This window comes from Vicugna pacos, chromosome 7 (genome assembly GCF_048564905.1).
Source record: "Vicugna pacos chromosome 7, VicPac4, whole genome shotgun sequence".
In the NCBI taxonomy this organism is placed as follows: domain Eukaryota; kingdom Metazoa; phylum Chordata; class Mammalia; order Artiodactyla; family Camelidae; genus Vicugna; species Vicugna pacos.
Genome location: NC_132993.1, coordinates 39,231,765 through 39,244,043, shown reverse-complemented (window position 1 = coordinate 39,244,043; position 12,279 = coordinate 39,231,765). Strand labels below are relative to the sequence as shown.

The 12,279-nt window shown below is 41.9% G+C and overlaps 1 protein-coding gene and 1 long non-coding RNA gene across 4 annotated transcripts in view; both read left to right on the top strand.

The window, feature by feature from the left end:
* AVL9 (AVL9 cell migration associated) overlaps positions 1-7,278 on the top strand; it is a 46,785-nt gene extending 39,507 nt beyond the window's left edge. The window contains exons 16-18 of one of the 3 annotated variants that reach the window (XR_012074367.1): positions 1,824-2,147; positions 6,819-6,874; positions 6,960-7,278. Coding sequence is in view for 1 of the 3 variants with exons in the window: in XM_072964707.1 (XP_072820808.1) it covers positions 1,824-1,939 (116 nt within the window). In the remaining 2 variants the exon portion in view is untranslated. Of the gene's footprint in view, positions 1-1,823; positions 6,515-6,700; positions 6,773-6,818; positions 6,875-6,959 lie in introns of those variants that run through there. The other 2 variants (XR_012074368.1, XM_072964707.1) reach the window with 2 other exon arrangements.
* A 2,897-nt stretch (positions 7,279-10,175) lies between these two features.
* LOC140697555 (uncharacterized) lies at positions 10,176-11,694 on the top strand. The gene is made up of 2 exons (XR_012074704.1): positions 10,176-10,390; positions 11,139-11,694. It is a non-coding gene; the product is annotated as an uncharacterized lncRNA (long non-coding RNA).
* Positions 11,695-12,279: the final 585 nt, after the last annotated feature.

The following is a 12,279-nucleotide window of genomic DNA, read 5'->3' as shown; positions in this document are numbered from 1 at the left end:
AGTGAAACCAACAGTTGTTTTTTTGAAAAGATCAACAATATTAATAAAACCTTTGTAGACTAATAAAGAGATAAAGAAGATGAATTACCAGTATTGGGCATGGAAAAGGGGATGCCACTATAGATCTTTACAGAAAATAAAAAGATGATGGAGGGGGAGGGTATACCTCAGTGGTAGAGTGCGTGCTTAGCATACACAAGGTCCTAGGTTCAATCCTCAGTACCTCCTCTAAAAATAAACATAATTACCTCCCCCACCAAAAAAAAAAAAAGATGATGGAATATTCTGGGTAATCGTAGGCTTTTTTTTTTTTTTGACAATTTAGGTGAAATATACATATTCTTTGAAAGACTCAAATGGGCAAAACTGATGCAGTAAGGAAACAGAAAATCTAAATAGCCTATATCTGTTAAATAAATTGAACTAAAAATTTAAAACTTGCCGCAAGCTTTTGAATTTCAAAGCCTAGATGGCTTCACTTAATGAATTATGTCAAACATTTAAGGAATAATACTAATTGTACACAGACTCTTTCAGAAAGTGGTGGATGAGGTAATACTCCCAGTTCATTTGATGAGGCCAATATTACCCTGATACCAAAGCCAGACAAATGGCAGCATGCTGTTGTATACACCCTTCCGTACCTAGCTTTTTTCACTTAAAATATTTTGAAGATTATTACATATCCTTTCTAAAGAAATTTCTTGTTCCTTTTTCTATATTTTTAACTTTTTATATTATTTCAAATTTAAAGAAATGGTGTAACAGTGTTCAGAGAACTCCCAGTTATCTCAGATTCACCAATTTACATTTTGCCATAGTTGCTTTTTTGTCTCATCAATATTAAATATAGTACCCGTCTCCTTCCTTCACTCCTGAGAGAGGTTGACTAACCCATACTGAACACAGTTCAAAAGCCCCCAACTCAGGGATCTCTGTGCAGAGGTCCTTGTAGCTCTAACGTTCTGTATCCCTAGAGATAGACAGGGTGAGAGAATTACCGCTCAGGCTCAGCTTAGAAGACAAACACAGGGCACACAGCCCTACCACGAGGTTTATTTTATTACAAGGAAGTGAAATTGATATATAAGCATTTATTTCCATACAATACATTTTACTTATTTTGAATTGTTACTTTCTGATAGAAAAATTCAACTTTATCATAGGCAAATGATGTCGATTGTTAATTTTTAGTGATGCTGCTGCTATTTAAATTCTAAGGCCTGTTCTCTCCTTCCACACTACCCTCTCCAAGAATAGGGGGAATATATAATTCAACTTAAATAATTTCATTGTAACATCAACTTTGGAGATAATGCTCTTTAAAACAAAACAGACCTGAGGCAGATAGAGCGCTGTGTGTCTTCATTTGATGTAACATCGTTTTAGTTGACAAAAGCAAGTTTTCCTAAAGCAGCCAAACAGCTCTTCCCTATGTAGGTGTTTCTCAATTATCAACTTGGATTTAGGGTACAGGGAGCACATAGGACTTTTTCAGTTCCCCAAGTCATTCTGCTGGACAGCCCATGTTGAGAACCACTGGCCTAGCACAGTGGGTATTAGAGAAAGAGTTTGCTAAATACTTGCAAAGTGCTTAGGTGTGGAGGCTCTTACACCCAGACATTATCCAGGTTCCTATAGACATTCCCATGGTAAGGGATTATTTTGAAACTAGAAATGTAAATTGTATTTTAGTAAGCTTTTTACCATATTGATGTATTGCCGTTTATTAACATATATTAATTATTAATATTAGTTATTCACTGCCACTTAACAAGAGTGAAGACATTTTTCCTTTCGTTTTTCCCCTCCTTTCCATTCAGGCCAGTCGGTCGGAGGAGCTTTTTCCAGTGCAAAGACAGCTATGTCTTCATGGCTTTCTACCTTCACCAGTTCCACTCCCCAGAGTCTCACTGAGCCGCCCGATGGGAAGCCCTGAGCCAGCCGCCCAGAAGCTGCCGTCACTTTCTTAGGTTTAAGCGTTCCCTGTCTGTCTGCTGCTCCCAGACTGTTCTTCATCAGCTGCAGGTCCACAGCAGGGGACCGATACGTCACATTGTTTACACGGATGGTTGCCCTCTGTCTAAGTAAATGTCACGAGATGCTGAAAAGATGAGATCGCAGCCATAGCAGGGATGGCCTCCCAGGTTGGAGTTTAAATTGACTACTTTTATTTCAGTCTGAGCCTGATTAAAACACCCAGTGAACCTTCTAATGAATTTTGAGTTCCAATGTTAAACGTTTATTTACTTGAGAAGTTTTTTACTAAACGTAAATTGTGTTGTTTTCCTGTTTAAATATCCAGATGGTCGCTGTAATTTATATGTGCTAAAATTAAGTTATATTACTATTTTGATTTCTCTAAAATGGTCCCTAAAATGTGCTTACAAAGTGAAGGGGCCATATAATCCACCCCTTTGTTATTATTTTGCTGGATTATATGATGATTTTTCTGCTTGTTGGTTTTCTACACACAAAAAACGTTCATCAATTCACTTCTTCCTAGAAATGTGAAAGTCAGAGGTGGTAGTTCTAAGGATGCAGTGTTTTAATTCATTCTTTCCCAATCCTAAGCACATGCTTTGAGGTGTCAAGGAGTGTCACTGTGCTTTCTTGTTCTCCCTCATTGTTCTGTTAAGTATGCAAAGAAGGAACATGGTGTCAGTTACACCTGTGCTCAAGCAGTTTAACACGAATGTGTATTTAGGGCACGAGACTTTTAAAGACCTAGGTGTCAGCTCTGTCAACACTAGTCACGTTGCAATCTTTACACGCATTTTTTAACCCAGAGTTTGTGCCCTCTATTTCTTCTTTTGAACAGTTTTCCATTGGGTGTTTACAGACTTATAGGTCTTTTCTTAGCCACTCTTCATAAAGCTTTTCAAGGCACTTGGCCTTCCTACTTCCCTGATGGAAAATCCCCTGTAATCAGGCTCTACCCCCTTCTAAAGCTGTTTATAAAAGAAAAGATGATCTGTACATATTAAATAGAAATCTCATCTTAGCTCATGTTTAGAAAAGCAAGAGGCAAGAGAAGAAAACTACAGCCGTGGCATCAGTCTTGTTTCATGAATGTCACCCGGCCTCATTTCAGACCCGCATGTGTGTGCTCGCTACTGGAGGCGTTTGCACAGCAGGACCTCGTGAGCTGCAGGCCCAGCTCTCCTTTGCTTTTCGAGGGGACTTTGAATGGGTGTTCTCAGGGAGTACTTACAGGGGACAGAATGCCTTTTCAGTGACAGAGGGTACTTGGAAAATATATTGTGAATATAATCTACATGTGATTTAAGAGTATTGAGAAAATAAGGGGCCTAATTAGGGGAGGTGCTTGATTATATTTGATTTATCCTTTAAGAAATATTTTGTATAAGCACTACTAGGGCATGTGAAATGAACATAGGGACATAATCTAAATATCCCTAAAAATTTTACAATTTGTGTTTTAACACAAGTCTTGCAAATCTAATAGCATACTTCCCTTTGAGTATAATCTCAAGAATTCATTGACGATAAAGGGCTTATTGGAGAACTCCATTAATTCCACTTCTGCTAGGAAAGTTAACTTTCTCAGGAAATATTATTTAAAGAGAAGGAAGTAGTACTAAGCAAAACTTTAAAGGGTACTTTAATCAGTGTTGCACTGAGACTAACATCTCATCGTTTCATGAAGTCACATCATTAGATAGAGTGTGATAGTGTATAGTGTGCAATTGTCCACCGCCAGGTGTCCCCGGTGCTAAGAGCACTGTGAGGGATCAGCCTTCAGTTTGTAAGGCTTGTGTGCCTGGGGTCAGCTCTCATCTCTCACTGATCAAAGTAGTCCACTCCATTTTGGAATCCACTTTGGAATCTCACTGAAATAAAAATAGTTGTATATGAAATTTAATTTTGCTTCAGTATCACTTGTTCCCTGTTTTAATATACACTTTAATTGAATTTTCTATTAATGTTTCCAGCTCAACTCTTGGTCATTTAACTGGCTTTCAACATAAAATGAGTATCTCAGAAGATAGAACTTTTTTCATAGAAATGGTCAAAAGACCATAACTGTATTTCCTTCAGGTTCTGGGAGGTATGGGCGTCTTCAGGGAGGTCCAGCTATTATGTTGTTGGCAGGGGCCCAGGGCAGCCAGCACAGATGAGGGCAGAAAGTCTGGCCTCTAGTCCTGGGAACCTACGTGCTTCAGGTTTGGGTTCCCAGCTCCAGCGCAGAGGCTGGACCGGAAGCACTGGGCTCCTCCCGTCACTGGCTCTGTGAGCCATTGCGGCCAACGCTGGTGGGGCCGTCTTCGGGCAGTGAAGGTGTGTGCTGTGGTTGGCCACGCTGGCTCCAGTGCTTTTGTCTGAGAACTGAGTGTACAACTGAGGGAGCTGGGGTCAGCCAGGCTTCTTCAGAGTGTGCCAGGCACACAGACTGAATCCCCAGCTTGGTGGAGACCTTGCTGCTGTCCAGGTGACTTAAAAATAGTGTTTGGAAGAAGTTGCTGGTGTGCTTTGATTCCTACTAGACACTATGATGATGATGACATAGGTAAAGGAAAGAGGGTTAAAGCTAGCCCAGGTGTCCAGGGCTAGGTGAACAGAAAGAGTTGCATGTCAACCTACGGCTTAGAGTTAATTTTGCATCTCCATTTGGCTCACATAACCAATATGAATAGTGTGTCCCCAAAACTGTTAGTGATTTACCAGCCCCCTGACATAATTCTCTTCTACTTTTTGCTTTAAGAAACACAGCAGCAGTATCTCTGGGCAGCAAATCAGAGCATATGACGTGATTTCCTCAACCTTGCTTTTCATATTAAGTGTTGAATTTTTTTCTTAATAATTTACCTGGAAAGGCAGGGAGAAAGCAAATAAAGAAGAGAGAGAATTGAGAAGTTGTTGTGCAACTGAGAGACAAGGTCCTTAACATCTGAATGCAAGTATTTGAAGAGCAATATTCAGTATGCTAAAGGTTATAAGAATTCTTTTACAAAGAAGTTAGACTTTTAATCTGCTAGTTACAAGTTTTAAAATGAAGCTATAACTTTATCTCCCTGGCAGGCAGGGGTTTGTTTTGTTTTGTGGAAGTTCCGGCCAGTGGTCCTTTTCCCTCAGGCTCGGTGATGAGTTTGGGGGCACTTAGCCCTGGAAGGGGCCCTGGACTGATCCTGCACCCCTTGAACTTTCAACTGCTTCAGCAGTTTGGGAAAGTAGCTCATGAGGATGTTGGCCACTAAACATTGCCTGTTTTGTTTGTTTTCCGTCAATTTTTGATTGTGGTAAAATATACATAGCATAAAATGTACTGTTTTAACCATTTTCAAGTGTGCACTTAAGTGGTATGAAGTGCATTCTTATTTGCAACTATCACCGCCATCCATCTGCAGAACTGTTCTCATCTTACAAAACTGGTTGGAGAGGCTGGGACTCTTGAGATGACATTCGCATGCTCTGACTGACCGGAAGTGGCCTGGCATTCATGGCCTTCCCACCCAGTTCCGTGCCAGCCTCTGAACGCAATGGGGAACGCAGCCCTCGTTTCTAGAAGGAGATTGTCATTCCACGTAGCACAGTGTGCCACTAGAGCTTTTTTCATTCCAAGTCTTTGGACCTCATAGCATTGGAATTGTTTTTTAAATAATTTCCAACATTCCATAAATATTTGTCAAGGACAAAGAAAAGGAATGTGGATCTTTATTCTTCTCATATAAATAACTTTGTACACATGACTTCCTGCTTTCGTGTGGAGAAGAAACTAGCTCCCTTGTATGGCAGCTGCAAAATCAGAAGGCTGTGCACGTTATTATAAGGGGTTGAATATATTTTGTAAAACTCTAATGCATTTGTATTTCTGTGCTGTTCTAAAGATTACCTTTTTACTTATATTAAAGATATAGAAACTATATATTTAAATCATGTAAATGGGACACAGTGTAGGGATTTTCCTCAGTCTTATTTTCCATCAGCTTCTCACACACACACAAGTATGCTGCTCAAATTTTTTTGTGTGCAATATAAACATTTGAACATTTCAGTCAAGTACTGAGCCAGAAAGGGTAATTGAAGTTTTTAGAAAACGTATGTGCTTAGAAAATACTTTGTTTTCTTGAAATACTAATAATTTTTAGCTGGAAAAATAGGACTAAGACTTAAGTGTTTCAGGCCACTTGGTCACTGGTTCCTAAGTTTAGGAAGCAATTGATTAACAAGCTGGTGGAGGCATTTAGTCGTTACAGAAATAGTTTAAGTACTGGAGATTAAAGGCTTTTCACAAAACCTTTCTAAGAAAGTTTAGCTTAGAAATCTTAGAAAGGTTTCTAAGGAAGGTGAGCTGCGGCACACGTTGTGATCGGGAACACGGTTTCTCTTTGCTCTAGTAGTTTGATGATTTGTACTAGTTCTTTGTTTCCGTTGTCATTTGTTTTTTAAAAGTGTTAAAATCATAAATCACGTCTAATACTGAATTGTAAAACTTCTACTGTATCTTTATTTTAAGGAAAAATGAGAATAAAATTACCCGATTTGTCCTGCATACAGTGTGCTTGGCCTGCCTTTCTAGAAGTCCCCTTCATGGTGTCACTGTGGTTTCTGGCCAGCTTCGCAGTTGGACAGCGGGGCCAGCTTTGTTTATTGAGAAACCAGCAGAACTAGAGGACTCATTGCTTTTTTTTCACTCTCTCATTTTGAAATTGCTTACAGTGGTGCTTCTGTTTGTCAGGTGGTGACCCCCCCCAGTAGGAGCCCCTGAGGTTCTGTGCACACTAAGTGCCCAGGCTGTACAAAGTATAACCAGAGGTTGGTCCTGCAGTAACATCTTGTCACATGCTCACTGACAGGAACCCCCAGGGGAATAGGACATTGTCAAGAGCACCCCATGTTTCCATCTGGACTGGTAAGCTTCAAAATAGCTTTGACATTTCCACTCTGGACCCTGAGCACATTTTCTTATCTTTCCATGTACTGTGGTTTCCTTACAGCTGACCTACACAACAGCTTCCCAGAAGGAGACAAACGTCTTTGCCCCCGGAAGGGTGTGCTTCCTTGAGTGCAGGCTTCAGTTTAAGGCACCAGACTTGCTATGACATGGACCGGTGCCACCTGGAGCTGACCCTGCTGGCATCCCCCTTTTCCCAGAACCTGTTCCAGCTGCGCTTCAGACTCTGTCACGGTGAGATCATGTTCCCCATCATCTCCCGGGGCAGAGCTGCCTGCTCTTCCTGACAGGATGGGAGTTGCAGTTATTGAATCTGGCCACAACCAGAAGGGACGGGATTATGGAGCCAGGTTTTTCCAGGGGACGACCCTTTGTGAAGGGCTTACCTCCTGGGGTGATTACAGGGATGGAGAACTGCCCTGCATCAGGACTGGTCTTTCCAAGTTCACAGTCGTCAAATCCCCAACCAACCTTGAGTCGCCTGACTGACAGCCGCCTCTAGACCAGTCTAGTCATCCAGCCCATAATCACATGCTTGGTGTGACCTTGGTGTGACTGTGGCTTCAGAAGCCAGGGGATCCCCGGGGTGGGAGAGCAGAGTTGTTATGCTCTTTGCTCTTGATCCCATGAACACCTATTTTTCGAACCACTGACATCCCGACATATCACAGAAACTAAGAATCAGGTATTTTTTAATGTGCAAGTTTTATCCTTCATTAGACCTGGCTTCACTCCTGGTGCACATAGGCGTGCGCTGAATCTGCGAAAATGATGAAAGCCACTTAATAAAATGCTGATGTTTGTTGAAGCGAGGAGATGAGTTCACAGGGGTTCGTTAGACTATTCTGGTATTGTGTATGTTTGAGCATTTCTGTAATGAAAAGTTAAAAACTCCTTGCTAGTCATTAAGCAGCTCTGCTGGTGAGGAAAAGGCTCCACACCCTGGTCCCCCGACCAGCACCACAGCTCTTTCATTTTCTTGCGTGTCCCTGTCCTGGCAGTACTCGTGAGTGGCTGTAGGGAATTCTGAAGGCTTTGGTCAGGGTCTCAGCATCAGATCAGTGTGTCTGCCAGTCCTCTCCTCACCTTGTCCTTGTAAAGGAGAATCTCTAGAGTTACCTTTAGAATGGTAGGGCAAGGAAAGAACAGAAAAATGAGTTTTTGAAAAAGTTTGTCATTCAGTCACTAAATTCTCACTGTTCTTCCTCAGTAACACGTCTCAGCTCCATCTCTTTCTTCACCTCCTGGTCCGTTATGCCTCAGCCTTTACTGGTCCCCCTGTTTCCAGCCCACCCTACCCCACACACCCAGTTCATCTCCCTAAAACATTCAGGTATTTTTAATTGTCACTTTGCTGCATGGTAACCCTCCATGTCTACTTCGTTTTTGTTTTTCTTTTTTCTTTTTCCGTGTCTACTTATCTACAGAGTTAAATCCAGAGTCCTAAATCAGGTCCACCACACAGTAACTTACTTCCCAAGCTACTCCTCTGACACCCTGGCCTCACGAGTGCCCCGGCCAACTGACACCTCTGCTGTGGTTGTGGAGAAGCATTATTGAAAGACCTCCTTCAAAGACACTAACTGGAAGTCAGCTCCAGCCTCTTGCTCTGCAAAATCCCCCTTGGGGCTACTTCGAGTCCTTTCTAAAATACTTGGACTCAGCCTTTACTGAGCACTACACAGATAGGTGCTTCCCGGTCTTGGAGAGGTTCAACTAATAAACCTTTAAGAAAGGGGAATGGGCAACTTAGTGTGAAACGCACACACAGAAAAGAGCAAGAAACATTAAGATTAACCCTTCACACAACCAAGACCCAGGTAAGAAATAGAATATTGCCAGCACCTAAAAAGCCCCACCCCTTGTGTCTCTCCCAGATCATAGCTCCTCCTCCTCCAGAGGTATTTATTTGGTGCTATGATTTATGAGATAAACATTTCTAACTTTTACCTCCTTCTATGTATGTGTGTATCCCAAACAGCATAGTTTATTTTCTGTCTGTAAACGTGTATAAGAAGAATCCAACCATTTGAATCATGTCTTTTCCTGCTTAATTTTGGTTTTAGGAGATCATTCTCTTTCACTGGTTTATATATAACACTGTCCCACTGTACGACGTCACCAGTTGATCCAGCCTGCTGTAGCTGGACATTGACTTTCCAGTTTGAGGCTGATGTGAAGAGCAGTGCTGCTCAGATCCTTCTGGAAAGCACCTCCCAGTGCACCTGTGCATGTTTTCTCTAGGGCATAACTGGGAGCAAAACTGCAGGGTCGTGGGAATGCGTATGTTTTCAGCCTTTTTAGTTGATGCCAGCTTGTTTTTCAGGGGATAGCATTTTACCCTCCCACCAGCAGGGCATAAGAACGGCATTGTTCAGCATTGTCTCCAATGTTTTCATGTCACCAGTAATTTAAATTTCTGCTGATCTGATGGGTGTGAGTGGTATCTCTTTGTGGGTGTTAATTTGCACTTACCTGTGTACTAATAAAGTTGAGTACTTTTAAAATTTATTTATTTACCATTTAGATTTTGTGAAATGCCTGTTTATTTTTTACCCATTTTTCTATAGTTTTCTGTTTCTTATTTGCTTGAGTCTTAATTGTGTGTATGTATGTAATATAAAGAGAGATTCTGGAGACTTGTAAATTACACGTGTTGCAAATATCTCATTCTGTGACTTACCTCCTTTCTTTATGGTCTCTTGATGAATAGAGTTCTTAATGTAGTCAAATTCATTTTTCCTCTTAATGATTAGGGAAAGCCATATCTTTCTGTGTTTTATTTTAGAAATTTTTCTACCTCAAGGTCATAAGGATATTAACTCTCTAGAATCTTCTAGAAGTTTTTGGTTTTGCCCTCCCTCACATTTAGGACTTTCTCCACTTGAAATTTCTTTCCTGATCCCATCCCTCCCCGCCAATATGGCTAGAAAGTTTTGACACTTCTTATTATGCCAAGTAAGGATTCTTGGACTTTTTTTTTTTTTCTAGTGGGGGTCCTGGGGATTGAACCCAGGGCCTCATGGATGCTAAGCATGTGCTCTACCACTGAGCTATTCCCTCCCCCAAGCAATCTTTTGAAACTACCTTCTCTTATCACTACCGCTTCATAGATAGACATTTTAATACCAAAACATGGGAAGGGCATAGGGTCAGAGTAAAGGAGAAATCTTTAAATCAAATAATTAACTTTGAATTCTAACTAGTTTAATTTGTTCATGTTTTTCTCATTTTGTTCCAGGCCCTGTGCCAGCTTTGCCTCAGCATGAGTTCATGTAGATGGATGAAAAAACCTGGTTTTTTTTACTTTGAAGGGCTGATGTTCTCCAAGTCTAACAATCACATATACGTCCAGGGTTTCCAGAACTGTCCTGGGCAGCTGCAAACCCTAAGGGCTTACAGCACTGCAACAGAGATTCACTCACACTGGCCTCCAGAGATCCAGGATTTGCACATCTTTTTCTACTTGCTCTGGCAAGTGACTCTTAAAACTAATTCAAGCCCCTCACACTGCATTTTAAACCCCCTTCTTCCCATCCAGTATTTGAGTGCCTACTGTGTACACACATAGTAAACACCACACACAAAGCAGGGGGAGATGGACAGTTACCCTGGAGGGCAAGAGGCCAGGTCAAGGGGCAGCCCAGGTGTGTTTGAACACAGCATGGTGGCCGGCTGCTGTTTGTCGGGCACAAGGAGATGTCTCAACCCACTTAGGAGTGAGGTGGGGTTAGGGGAAGAGGCTGTTAGATACAGGGCTCCAGGCCACACACAGGCCAAGACTGGGAAGCAGCACGTGTTCTTTGGTGTGGCTGGAACCTAATGGCCAGGGAGACGGGCAAGAGATGAGGCTGTAAAATAAGGTCATGTCAGGAAAGAAGTTGCCTGTCAGCCTGGCAAAGGGGATGGACGTGATCTGAAAGGCCAGGCAAAACCTTAAAGGGCTCCCGAAGGGCAAGCGGCAAGCTGGGTAGTACATTTAGAAGGTTCATTTTGGGCTGGAACACCACTGCCTCTGCACAGCCCTCAGCTCGAAATTCAGTGATGTTTCTCTGAACCACCACCCCCTTTCCCTTCCTCAGTGGCCCAGTCACACAGCTTTCCAGCAGCTTTACATCTCATTTACCCCAAACAATAGGCCCCAGAACAAAATTCTTATGACCTGGCCCTCAGTCAAAAATCAGTCACGCTGAGAACATGTGTTTTTCCTGGATTTCCCCAGCAGGTGGATTAGCGGGGCTCAAACGAAGAGCAACTCTGAAGTGATTGGCGGTGCGGGGAGATCACGGAGGCCACTTCCGCATGTGTTGAAGTCACTCTTTTTGGCAAAGGAGAGACCCAAGAGGCACGGGCCACCACCACCGTGTTGATAACATTTAAACGGAGTGGAACTCATTTTTTTCTTTATATAGTTTACAAGCAGAAAGGGAGTACTTTGTATATTCAAAAAACCCATATGCAGTTAACAACTGGACTTTCATTTATATTCAGTCTAATCCGTGGAATTTTTATTCTGATAAACTATACTGGATGAGCCATATGCTCTGAGGAATGACAAGCCCAAAGTAGAACAGGAGATAATCTGAAAAGTAGCCTTTCCACCTGCTACCCCAGCTCTGCCCTAGAACACGGTCACTCAGTGGCACTTCCTAGAGACACCCAGACAAGTTTCACCGCACCACCCCCGTGGCGGTAATCCTGAATTGATTCTTTGAACGAGATCATCCATGAGACAACACAGCCTCAGTGCCTTCAATAAATCACTCATTCCCACTGAATGCCTTAGAAATCTAAGTTCCCAGGTAAGGTTTCAAGAGATGAAGATAAATGGGTATTTTTTGTGTCACCCACTTTATGGTCATTTAAAAGCACATGGTCAGCAAGACTAAAATTTTGAAATCTTAACAAATTTTATAAACTTTAAAGTGTGTTTTCCCATTAGTGATAGCTCCTGCATTTTGAGACTCAGTTTTGAAACATTTCTATTGTGTGCCATCAATTCCACATCTTTGACCATCTGGGTTTAATGAATCCTTAGAATGTTTCTTCTGGGGCCTTGTTGGAAATGAAGGATACTACACACTATTCTGGTTGGAAAAGGTGTGTTTTGTTTCCTTTTAAGTTGTCAAGTTAAATTCTGTCACTGTTCTTTGAAGAGCAGACTGTGTTTCCACAATTCCTAATACAATTCTTAGGGAATGCGGAATGGGTTTCCTAAATGGCCATTGTTGTTTATGGGAGCTGTGTCTCAGCTCATAAAAGCCTGCATGTCAGAGAGCCAGAGTATGTACTGAAGTCTAGTAAAAAGGTGCTAGAGAACTGAAATGCTCCACCTAACAGACACAAAAATGTGGTAACTTACA